Below are 12,560 nucleotides of genomic sequence, written 5' to 3'. Positions count from 1 at the left end.
TCCCGAGCGGAAATACCAAGAGGATCGCTTTGATGTAATATAACAATGTTCCTTGATAGCTAATATTATTCAAATTCTTCCGGAATCTCGTCCGCTAGAATCCATTGGATATATGACAGAAATCATCCATCATGCCTTTAAGTAACTGTTTTAGTTATAATTTATTACTTCTTCCTTTCTAGTCTTCTATCAGTCAGCATTCTCGAGAATAGGAGAGGTACAAAATAATTCTCTATGCTATGTTATGCTATACAACGGATTGAACTTCCGTCCTTTAATTTAGTGAAATCAAAAATAGCAGTATACATACGACAATTACACCATTCATATTGTACCTTAAAGAATGAATGGTACTAAGATTGTTTGTAATGCTTCTGATTTCACTTTGTTTTATTATTTGAAATGATTATTTGCGAGGATGAGAAATCAATCCACTGCAATGATAGGATGGATGGATGAGTGAAGGAAGCTAAGGGATAAGTGAGACGCATTCGACGGTGCACTGCTAATTTCTACAATTCAGTTATCTTTCAGTGTTGCTGGAGAAACTATTTGAGAGGAATTTCCTTTCACTCAGAAGACATCACCTCCTCCTTTCTCCTATTGCATTTCATGTAGCAATTCCTTTGTGAAATTAAGAAGGAAAAGGCTTTCACCAATTTCTCTGTTTACAATATGTATGTGTGTGTGTGTGTGTGTGGCCTTCGAAGGCCCGTTGTTTCCTTTTGTTTCTTGGGTCTATTTGTCGGCATGAAACGGTGACTGTGAAGGTTCACTTCCGTATCCTTCACTTCATCTCGTCCTTCCCTTTTATTTATTACTTCATTTTTGTTGCTCCTTTGATTGTTTCCCTTCAATGTTCAATTTCAATATTTCTATGTCTGTCTATATCAGTTCTCTATTTATGTATGCAAGTTTTTCTTTTTTTAAATGTTTGTTCCAAATGAATGTTGAAGGCCCCACACGACGTTCACTGGGTACCGCACAGTTTGGCATTGATGACGACAGTAATCGCATTATGCCTACCTACCCTTCAGTGCAGGCATCTCACATGGGCACAATGAATAAACCTCTCAGGTATAATTAATCATATATGTGTATAATATATCATGCACTATTAAAAGGATGATAGAAGAAGAATGATCTCTGCGCTTTCTTTTATTCTGCATAAGAAATCACCAGTTTTATCTAATCGTTTCTGTTCAGTTTGCAGCGCTCCCTAAAATTCCTCTCATTTAGGCTGGTATGTCATCCTTATTCATTTTTCACTGAAGTATTAGACTTTTAACTCCACCGATACAATAAATACTTTTAGCAAATTTGGCAAATAAATACACTTTTCAGAAATTACATCTGTAAATCCGTCTGCTCGAATTTTGCTCCTAATAGAAGTTGAATGAACGCCTATAAATATGGATGTGTTTTGCTAACCAAACATTGGGTTAATTCTCATTTTAAATTTTGAGATCCTGAGTCTCATCTCTTGCAACAACTTTTCACACAACCATTTAAGCTGAAAACACTGCGACAACTGACAATTGAGATCTTTGTTGGTTACAACAAATATTGATATTTTATTTTCTAAAAACTCTTCTTAAAAAAATATACACATATCTAATAAATGACTGAAAATTCCAAATTAATGCCACTAAATTCATGGTTCACAATTCATAATGTAATAAAAAGTAGACTCAAATTAGAATATTGCAGTTGCTGAGTATTTCCAAGAATTGATTTGTGATTATAAAAGTGACTCGCAGCAGGAAGAAAACATGCATTCTATTGGCTTTTCCGTCCCATCCTGAAATGTTTCTTTAACGTTCCTAATGAAATTCAACATTGTGTAAAAAAGCTTCACATCACAGTATGACCGCAAACTTCTCAACAGCTTGTAGAGTTTTTCTATACAAAAATCCTTCTGCAATACTTTTCAGGCAACTTGCATCCTTCCGACTTTCCAAATATGTAGTTTTTAAATTATGTATTTGTATTAACTATTTGTATTAGTAATATTTGCGTATTCAGTACAAACTGGTTCCCGCACAGTTTCTTGGTAATTTGAAAAAAAATGGGTGTAAATAAGCCCAAAACTATATTGATAATATAATCCCTCAAACAATGACATTGTTCAAGTCAAGTTAAGCCTAGATAGTGGTAGCAGCACTATGCATTCAATAAGCCTCAAAAAACTTGGAACTGAAAATTTAAATCTTCAAAATGGACTTCAAATTAGAAGTGAATTTTAAATAACAATCTTAAACAAGGCATTTTGAAGGTTAGTTAGTCAAATATTTTTGAAAAATCTTATTAACATCTTTGTCTATGAATTAGTTGCTTTATCTTTGTAGAAGTAAATAATTTCAGTAATGATAAGATAGGACGATAATCATTGATGATAAATTGATGGTGCATTTGAATTGTCTCAGACTTTCTGTAATTTAAACTAGGAAAATAAAGTAGAAAATCTTCAAGAAGACTCATTGTTATAGCAGTTGCCCCTCAGATTATTGAAAAATTATGCAAAAATTTACATCTCAATCCCTTTGTTCTTGTAACAAAAGGCGTAATTCTCTAAGCAAATATGGGAAAATTAAGAATGCAAAAAATTTACGTTCTGAAAAAAAAAATGTCTGGAAAAATATTTGTTGAAGGAGCGATGTAAAGAACGACGAGTGGAAAAAATAAGAAAAGAAAGTATCGGATAGGAGGAGACCACACACGAACATACCATATCCCTCACTTCTTCCCATCCTGTTCCTTTTCTTTGATACTATCTCGTCGGGGATTTCTGGTACAGGGGGCAACGGCGACAAACAACAGAACAGGAGGGTGGTCCGGAATAATTAGTCTTGAAATTACTGCATTGTGAGTATAATTTCAAGAATGTATTACTTCCCATGACAATAGCTTCTTAGTTAATGTCAAATTCGGTCTTTTCAAAAAAGAAAAAAAAGATAATCAAAATGAAAATAACTGATAGATAATGCATAAGAAATGAGAACAAAAATTTATTTCTGATAGTATTACTTCACATTTAACTCTTTCAATATTCCGTCTTATCCGTATTACTGTTCTGTTACTTATCTGATCAAAACAACTGCATCACTGATATTTTATAAAATAATTATGAAAATTCTCATACAGCAATATAAGTAGTTGATGAGTAAGAATTACTGTGTCACTCGCATACCTTACATTCCAGTTAAAATAAGTTGTGCTCGGAGCATATCAGGACAAAAACTGTTATTTATCATTTTATTTAATATACATTTGCAATACCAACATCAATGTCAAGAAAAAAACCTATGTCTAGTTGAAATATTTATACTAAAGAAATTTATAAATATGTTCCAATTAGATTAGATTAGTAACCATCAGAGTCAAATACACAACTGAAAACAAAAAACGCCTGCGTTATTGACATCGTTAAAAAAAAAACAGTTTCACGTAAATGTGTGAAACATACGTTATGGCAAACGGACACGATTTAGATATGCAAAATAAAAGTGCAAATATGTGGGTTGATAGCTTGTCTACACATATTGCACAAGAAAATATTCTGAGGTAAAATACCGCAAATGTATTTTTCAATAAAGGAACTACCAAAAAATAAGAATAAAAAAGGCAAACGGACACAATCATTATCCTAACCTTTATTATTAGTTCCTTAAATTGTGATAATAATAATTTAAACAATCCACTAATTTTTTTTCTTTTTGTTTGTTTGTCAAAAAATGAATTATGCTTACCAACTAGTGTGTATCGGAATGTTGCAATAATTGCATGTGTCTTTTAAGGAAATGTTGCAAAATTTGCACTTTTTGTTTTCGTCTTGTCGCTGCTAGCAATGTGACAATCAAAACCTTTGTTACCTTCTTTTTCATTTGTAATAACATTGAAGATTTTAGTGTTTAGCCTTAATTTCAACAAAGTCTATTGTTTTAATTATTTCATCATTTATAAGTTGAAGTTAAGTATTAGCTAACATTAATGACCTAATCAAACAGTACTGGCGTCTTTCTGAAAAAAAATAACTGAATAATTCTGATTGGAAATTGCATGTGTTTTGCTATCACTTGTGAGAGAGTCTAATTTAAATAATGACAGACTTTTTCAATGACATCCATCATTGGATCTTTTAAATAGTCAATCATCGAGATTGTGCAATTATTTAATACTGAATAGCAATTTCACATAACACTTTCAATACCGTTCTCAAACAATTCTATTTTATCTCTCATTAATAATTCAAACTTATTTATTGTTAACAGATCAGTAATTTTCTTCTTTTAAACATTCTAAGTACTTTCAGTAATATCATGAAAGTACAACACAATCAGCTAAAATTTAAATCAACTATGCACTTGGTAGCATTCTACCGCTGCATTCACATATCGTAATTATCTCACGTAGCAAACAACCACTAAGATTTCATGATGACAGTTTGTTGATCAATTGATGCAGAATATGCTGAATTCGCTGTGTGATCAGAGCACCCATTTCATAACTGTTTTCAAAACTATATCAGAATTACCATCTTACTAATTATTCTTCTTTTGTATATAAAAAAACTATGCACACGTTTTTTTGAAGCTTCAGAAATATTTGCCCATTTTTTTCTGAACTTTTCAATAAGCTCATGATACTCTCACTAGTTCAATCCTCTTACCAGTCTTTTGAAAAACTATGAAGTTCATTAATAAAGACTGAGGAGATTTTATTTGATCATTTTTTGAAAGATTTGTCGATGATTTTGCCAATTTTCATTTTCCAAGTTCTACGTAATCCGGAATGATAAGAGATGAGTGATGAACAAGGTTACCACCAATAAAGGAAAAATTATCAACTTGCATAATCAATTTTCCGGTAACTTAATGAAGTTTTAGTTAGTTCCTGCTGCTGATAGAAATCAGAACAAACTGAAGAAATTTAAGGCATTCGATCAGAAATAATCTAATTATTGATGTTACCGCCGAGCAATAACCAATTCGACAATTCTTTTAATTTCACAGTTTTCCATTTCATGATAGTGATAGATAGGTAAGATTTAGTAAAATTACATGTGTTTGACATAAAGGAATATATTCCATATGTCATAATACTCATATTTACTGCTTTTGTTTGACAGCAAAACTATTTATGACTTATTTTCTCCCAGGAGTAAGATTTCTTAGATTTTCACATGACTGATTAAGTCTACTTCATTAGGAGAACGTGAAAATTGACCACAACAAATTTAAGTTTGTTTACTTTACGATTTTACGAAGTTAGCATTACTATTTAATATTAAAAATAACAATTGACTATTGAAATTAAAAGTCATGATGATTATATAAACATTGAATTTTTCAGTTTTTTATTGCTCAGTTTTGTTTCTCTCACAAATGAAAATTTTTAAGCAACTGCTAAAAGTTTGATTATTAATTGCAATAATAAACAAAAAAATTAAAAATTTTTCAAGTATAAAATTTCATCGAATCACTCCATGAAAAGGAGTGGAAAAAATGAATTCAGACTTAACAAATTATGTACAAAACAAACTAATCATTCAATGGATGCTTTTTCACATCAAAGTAACATAATAAATTTCAAACCCTATTGTTATTTGCTTCATAGATAACTTCATTAGTTACCCATTAATCTGATGGATATATTGGAGCAATCCCAATAAATAAAAAAATAGAACAGCGAATTAATTGGCACCAATATATATTCACTTATTGAGAACAATGCGTATACTGCAACAAAGTAAAACAAAATTCATTACCATTAGTTGCTAATGTGGTCGGTCTGACCTTTAGCAGTAACTATGGCATATTTCATTTTCTGATATGAAAAACACATTCTCTAATATGCTGAACAAAAAAGATGAAATATTTGCTGAAATTTCACTTGAAAGATCCTAAATTTGACGAATATTAATTGTCAAACAAAAGCAAAAATGGATGAGCTGGACTATATTAAATTATTAACGAAGCCAATTATATTATATCCATTTGAACAGTTAAAAAATTAGTAGCAACTAGATATCAAATTGAATGTTTAAATAAAATTCATATTTAATTGAGAGGTCTGGAAATACTTTTTTCTAATTGCAATCATTTGTAAGGGTTTTCAAAACAGCGATAAAATTTGTGCTTGAAAACTAAAGTAATTAGTTAAATTGAAAGAAATAAATATTTCGTTAATTTCTAAATTATCAATAAAATAAAATAAAACAAACTGAATTGGTGACATTTAGCAACTGCATAGAGGTAAGTACAAGACATTGACAATGATAATACAACTGTTGTAGCGAATAGCATCAGTTTTAAGTGAAATAACCAACTTGACTGCAATTCGATCAAATAGGTACTGAGAAGTTAATTTTCACTCAAAACTTGCATGCATTTTCACTTCGGTTGCTTAGTTTCAGTTTTAGACAAACTTGTTAGCAGCACAATTCCTTCTCTTACAATATATGAAGATTTCCTGTGATGCATTCACCCTATTACTTCTTTCTTTCTCATTAATAACTTTATTTGACGATCTATTTATTCAATAAAATTAGTGGTAATAACTTACAGCTTTTGAACTTTCCCTCTCACCGGAAAAGTAGCAAAGCAGAATTAAAATAAGCATATTAAAACAAAGTGTTATGAGCCATATTCCAAATGCCGTTGCATGGATATCTGTTGGATGGATTTTTTAAAAAAAAAAAATATTAAATTATCATTGAAGAATTGCTTCATTTGCATTTCAGTAATTTTTACCTTATTCTATCTGTTGTCATTAACTGTTTCTCAGACTGTAACAATTTATAGAAATTTAGTTTATTTTATTTCATCTTCAGTTTTACTAGCAAATCGACTGAAATAAATAATTAAATGAATCTTTTTGCGGAAGCGATGCTTAAAGCATTAGTTTACCTAAATTTCAAAGTTTTTGAACAATGTATATAGATCTGAAAAGTTTAATTGCTGTCTAAAATGTTTCTTCAAAAAAGTCTAATAGTTTACTGCCATTTACCTATGATAGTACAATTATCACAGCCATTCACTTATGATACTAGTTCTATTATAGTCATTAACCTATGACACTAAACTTGTGAAAGCCATCTTTTGTTTCCTTATGGATTTCACTTTTATTATTTTATGTCAAATATTCTCTGTCAAAGAAAAAACAACTTTAAAACTTACAAAAGCTCGAAACAACATCGAATATTGTTATTATTACAAGCGCAAGTGCCTCCAAAAGCAATGTATGCATGAGCAATTGATTCAACATTTTATACCACCAAGAATTTGCATAACTTGAGTTGCTCCTTTTATAAAGGCAATTGTAGAACTATAACTGTGCTATTTGCATTAAACTTCCAATTCCGATGTTAAAAATTTTTTACAGTTTTTCTTGATCTTTCTTTTAACTCTTTAGCTGGTACTGAAAAGGAAAATAAATTGCAGTAGTTGATAGAACGATGTATCCATTTAAGGAATTTAGTAAAAAAAATAGTAAAATTTTAACTCACGAAAGGATACATTATTCTAGCAGGAAAATTAATAAACATCATACAAAGCCATGCCGTTCGTGTAGGTTCCCATATACCAATGATATAACTTATTGGTGGCAATACACTGCAATAGTAAAATTGTTGAAAAGAAAAAGAAAAAATTTTCAAGAAATGAGAAATGTTTAAAGATATTCGTTGAATCAGTAATGATGTAAAATTAATGAGTTGTCTGACATTAAAATAATGATTGGAAAATTAAACAAGAAATTAGTAGTACTTGCGAGTATTGTCACAAACGGGAACGACGGACTTCTCGACTCGATGAAATTCGAAAACATAAATATACACAATGCACATACAACATCCAATACCGGGTAGTAAAGCTCCAACGATAGCAAGTAGTGTTCGATTTATTAACAGAAGTTCCACTTGCGACACATCACCACTTTTTGACATCTCTTCATTTCAAAAATATTTTTTGAAATCATCATACTGTGTTACGGTAGCATGGCAACTTGGAGTGGAAATCCAAGGTTTAATAAAAGTGATTATCCAAAAAAAAAAAATTTCTGCGGCGAAAGTGAAAAAAATCGAAAGGAATAGTAGTTTCGGGAATATAATCTCTACATTCTTAAACTTCTCTACTTACTTTTCTAATGTGAAATACTGTCTTTGTGAAAGTAATAGCAATGAAAAGTAATGTCTTTTATATTTCCTAAAATTGCGGCATCAATTGTTGTATTGATTTCATTAAAAAACTAGCTGCATTAATACACAAAAGTCGAAACAATATATCACTCATCATTAGTAGCTTTTCCCATTGGCGATGAAACTTTCATTCCCAACTATATTGTCTATTTATTTCTATCAAATTTTCTTGAATTATGCCACAAATAATAATTGAGATTTTTACAACCCATCATTTTTTTCAATCATAAAAGTTTGTACACTTAATATCTTTTATATTTAATAATATGCTTTATATGTCAACACTTTTGTTAACCATATTGCTTCACTTTTGAAAATGAGAATTTTGAAATATGAAAAATAAAGAATTATTACAGCGAAATTCGAAGGTAGCATCCATTACTGAGCTTTTGACGCTCACAACATACAATCATTTCGATCAGGAAGCATCAAAATATGGTGAAAATTGTCACATACGGAAATGAATAAAAGATCACTTTCCGCACGATATGCCAGTATGACACTATCATTACAATCAACGACATTTTTCGACTAATCGTAATCCATCATTAATTGTAACTGGTATTGACGATGTTAAAACTTGTATTTTATGCATCCCATATGGTGTTTTACTTCTTTTTTTCAGATTCAAACTTTTGAGTGGTCAGTAATGTCTCAGCACTCAAAGCGTTTTTGAAATTTTGAGAAGCAATAAGTAGAGAGAAAAAAAGGTGACAAGATTAAATATTGAACCTGGTGCAATTGAGCTGATTATTTCACCTTCAACTTCTTTTATTTCAGCTTTTGATATCACTGCCTGCAAGACACTTAAATTTATATATTGATAAGATCGATAAAAGCGCTCTTCCTTCATTCATAATGGGCGATTTTCACATATCCAATCAATATTATTTGATGTAGACTTGAAATAAAAAATTTATCAAACCGAAAAACAATTTAGCATTCAAAATTGGCTATCTTATTGCCTCTAAAAAAAGCAAAATATTATATATTATTCTAAACAATTTTATTCTGATACCAGACAAAATTTATTTCTACTATTACCTGATTTTGTAAGATTGTTAATATCGAATATTTGATCCATAAGATCCATATGATCAAACTGAGACGAAAACTTTTTACTCATCAAATTGCGTCTGTTTTTCATCAAAAAATTCAGATCTATAAGCTCCTGATATAAAAAGAAAAAAATCAATCAATAATATCACCGAAATGAATACATGCTATATTTTGGAAGATCAACCCTAAAATAATTAAGAGAAAAACTTATGGTATAAGAAATGTTAAATTTTATTATCAAAATAATTCACTACTTGATACCCATTTTGAATAAGGCTAGATTACATCAAATTACATTAAACTAACTAAGTAAAACAGAACTTTAACATGATGAGTTAAAAGATTGTTGAACTTTTACACTGAAGCAGTTTGTTGACTTGAAAAAGTGTATTGTGTTGTTGCTAACTGCAGTTGTTTAGTGAAAGGAACCAACCAACCTTCTGCTGGCTAGGTGTCTCAGAGAATAGCAGCTGTTCTTATATATCACAGTTGTAAGATGATGTCAAATACAACAAAAACCTGTTTCTAGCGGTTTCAGTGCCATTCTCAGTTTAGAACTTGAATTTTTCAATGTTCCATTAATTAATTAATATAACAGTGAGTGAATTATTTCCTTTAATTTTGATTGCAATCGTTAATTTTTATCATCAGTGTAATCAATAATCATCTATACCTTATTATCATCTGTTCATTACAAATGGTAACAGTTATTATTAAAGTATGAAAGTAGTATGTTATTTGAAAATTTTAAGCGACTTTAGCCTTAGATAACCAAATTCAATAAGAGCATAAACTGAGAATCATATTAGCTTGATAATAAAGTAAGTTACATTTCCACGTATAATTATTTGATCAATTAAGATCATTTAGCTAACTACTGATGCTGTTAAATTTGAGCATTCCGAGGTACATTCTTCTTTTCTCTGTTCAATAAATCATTTTCATGATTCCCTTTTTGTAAATCAGTTATTTTTTATTTGCTACATATTTTAACATGAAAAACTAAACAAAAAAAAGAATACCTCTTTTTGCTTGCAAATATTGTGATTTAATTCCAATTTTAATTTTCTAATTTCAAATTTTTTCTTTTTTCTAAAGGAACATATATTACGATATGTGCACAGAAGAAAAAATGTTTTTGTTTCTCAACAACTCACATTAATAATATCTTAACTCCCCCGCTTACTTCAGTTAAATCTCAATCTCTTCCGCTTCATTTTCTCAGTTTTAATTAAAATTTTACTCAAAAATAAATGATCCAATAGTCTGATCAAATTCTAAATCGCTTTCTCGTAATTGGCTTCATGTAGACCAAATCTAGCGTTTGTGAAAATGATATATTACCAATATAACTGATTTATACCAGTGAGCAACAATGAGCCTTGCACCATTCTTCGATAAAGCACCTTCAATAATTAATAAGCCTGATGGTAGTGTACTGTTCGAATGCATGTGTAATGCGAATCCCGAACCAACCATACAATGGTTTTTCAAGGTAACATTTATTAGAAATTTTCATAATAATTTGGGTTGTTAACTTCTCTAATTCCAGTGATTATGAAAAGTTAAAAAAGAGTAGCTGTTTTTGCTTGTAAAGTTGAATGTTGTGATTTAACCCCAATTTTTAATTCAATTTCAGTTTTCTAATTTCGACTTTTTGTTTCTTTTTTTTTTGAGAAATATTTATTGCGATATAATTATGCTGACACTTAAAATTCGCTCTAACTTCATCCATTAATTACAGGATAAGGAATTAAGTGGTGATCGATATACGATGAAAATAAAGAAAATGGTTGGCAAATGGACATGCACGATGACCATGAAGGTTATATTTATAAAAAATGTTGCGTAAAATCATTGAAAATTTGCGAACCAACTAAAGTAGCTTTAATTTATCATTTCAAATAGATTTCACTTATCAATAACCTGAGATGAACATACTTCGCATCTCGAAACAATGGTAATAGATGGGTATCAATAATAGATGGATAAATTCAATTTACATTCTTTAAAGGACAAATCTTACAGAAGCGTGAAGTTATATTTATTTTAAAAAAAAAGAACCAAAACCGTGCCATATATTTCTATTTTGCTTTTTAAACAAATTTAAAATTTATTTTAGAATCCAACATTGCAAGACCAAGGAGTATATAAAGTAGTAGCGACGAACAAGAATGGTACCCATTCAGTGGAACAAAATTATGTGCTATCATGCACCGCTAATGAAGTTTTCAAAACTCAATAACTAGCTCATGATTCTACTTTTCAATACTTTTTAATGTCAGTTTAAAATAAAACGAAGTAAGTAGACTTTTCAATGTCAAATTTAAAATAAAACGAAGGATAGACTTAAAATAAAGTTGAGCAGAGGGAGAAAAAACAGAATTTCTAAATTCTCCCATTCGTTAAAAGAGAAAATCAGATTCAAAAGAGCAGATGAATAGTAACTTTCTATTCGTACCGAATTAATCATAGTATATAAAGGTCCAAGTAACATCGGAAATGCTACATAGTACCAAAATTTGATTATTCTCTCAAGACGAATAACCATCGATATTGTTCATAATATCCATTATGAAACAGCTAAACCAATCATAATTTTTCAATATTTTCTACTATTTAATCATTTTAAGTAAATGAATAAATCAATGTTTTAAAATACTAATGCTTAAATTAATGTAAACTTGGCAGTAATTGCAATAATTAATGATACATCAAAAACGAATAGCTATGGTTAAAGAACCATTCCTCTCTCAATGCAAATACATGGGTGACATGTGACACAATGCATCATAACTTGAGGGGTACATGTATTCTACATGTGAATAACAATTTTTTTGCATTCATCTCTTCGCATATCTGTCGAAAAGTTAATGATGTCACAAGATGACCTAGTATTTAAGTAAATGATCAACAAATGTGCCTTTGATAAAAAAATTATTTTAAGCAAATGGAAGAATTTGGCAAGTGTGGCGCTAATGTCGCGTGAATCACAATGCTTTGTTTATCAATAAGTAAAGCACAATGCTTTATTTGTTGATATTAAAAAAAAGGCTTAGCTTCGCTCACTTCAGCGCTCAATATTTCATTTTTAATTTAAATGTTTCGGATTCTGTTTCACTTTTCCTTCTAATATTCATCATTTATAAAATTATTACTACTTAAAATTCAATCTTGTCATATCTAAAGTACTTTTAAGGGGAATTTATAATTTATACATTTGTAAGAAAGGTCAGTTAATAACCGGAAAACTCCTAATTTATTTCAAAAATCTGTACTAATTTGGTCCCTTCCTTTGTAGCTT

At 29.9% G+C, this 12,560-nt stretch overlaps 3 protein-coding genes across 5 annotated transcripts; 2 read left to right on the top strand and 1 right to left on the bottom strand.

The window, feature by feature from the left end:
- Positions 1-943: 943 nt before the first annotated feature.
- Bm1423 (Uncharacterized protein) lies at positions 944-1,396 on the top strand (the record flags this gene model as incomplete). Of its 2 annotated transcripts, none has more annotated exons than XM_043078710.1 (2): positions 944-1,077; positions 1,345-1,396. In XM_043078710.1, 2 exons carry the CDS (start codon positions 944-946, stop codon positions 1,394-1,396), a joined length of 186 nt encoding a protein of 61 aa, XP_042934644.1. The 2 variants fall into 2 exon arrangements, with proteins under 2 accessions (XP_042934644.1, XP_042934645.1); XM_043078711.1 differs by having other exon boundaries at positions 1,019-1,077.
- A 4,229-nt stretch (positions 1,397-5,625) lies between these two features.
- Positions 5,626-7,945, bottom strand: Bm6429 (Uncharacterized protein; the record flags this gene model as incomplete). The annotated part of the gene is made up of 6 exons (XM_001900024.2): positions 5,626-5,738; positions 6,224-6,332; positions 6,565-6,671; positions 7,179-7,326; positions 7,508-7,613; positions 7,767-7,945. The coding sequence occupies 6 exons, from the start codon at positions 7,943-7,945 to the stop codon at positions 5,626-5,628; spliced, it is 762 nt and encodes a 253-aa protein (XP_001900059.2).
- A 2,686-nt stretch (positions 7,946-10,631) lies between these two features.
- On the top strand, positions 10,632-11,501 carry Bma-oig-2 (Uncharacterized protein; the record flags this gene model as incomplete). Of its 2 annotated transcripts, XM_001900023.2 has the most annotated exons (3): positions 10,632-10,751; positions 11,001-11,081; positions 11,379-11,501. In XM_001900023.2, the coding sequence occupies 3 exons, from the start codon at positions 10,632-10,634 to the stop codon at positions 11,499-11,501; spliced, it is 324 nt and encodes a 107-aa protein (XP_001900058.1). The 2 variants fall into 2 exon arrangements, with proteins under 2 accessions (XP_001900058.1, XP_042934643.1); XM_043078709.1 differs by lacking the exon at positions 10,632-10,751 and having other exon boundaries at positions 11,031-11,081.
- Positions 11,502-12,560: the final 1,059 nt, after the last annotated feature.

Source organism: Brugia malayi (assembly GCF_000002995.4).
Source record: "Brugia malayi strain FR3 genome assembly, contig: Bm_v4_Chr2_contig_001, whole genome shotgun sequence".
Classification (NCBI taxonomy): domain Eukaryota; kingdom Metazoa; phylum Nematoda; class Chromadorea; order Rhabditida; family Onchocercidae; genus Brugia; species Brugia malayi.
Note: the sequence above shows the minus strand (reverse complement) of the source record. Positions and strands in the feature narration are given on the sequence as shown.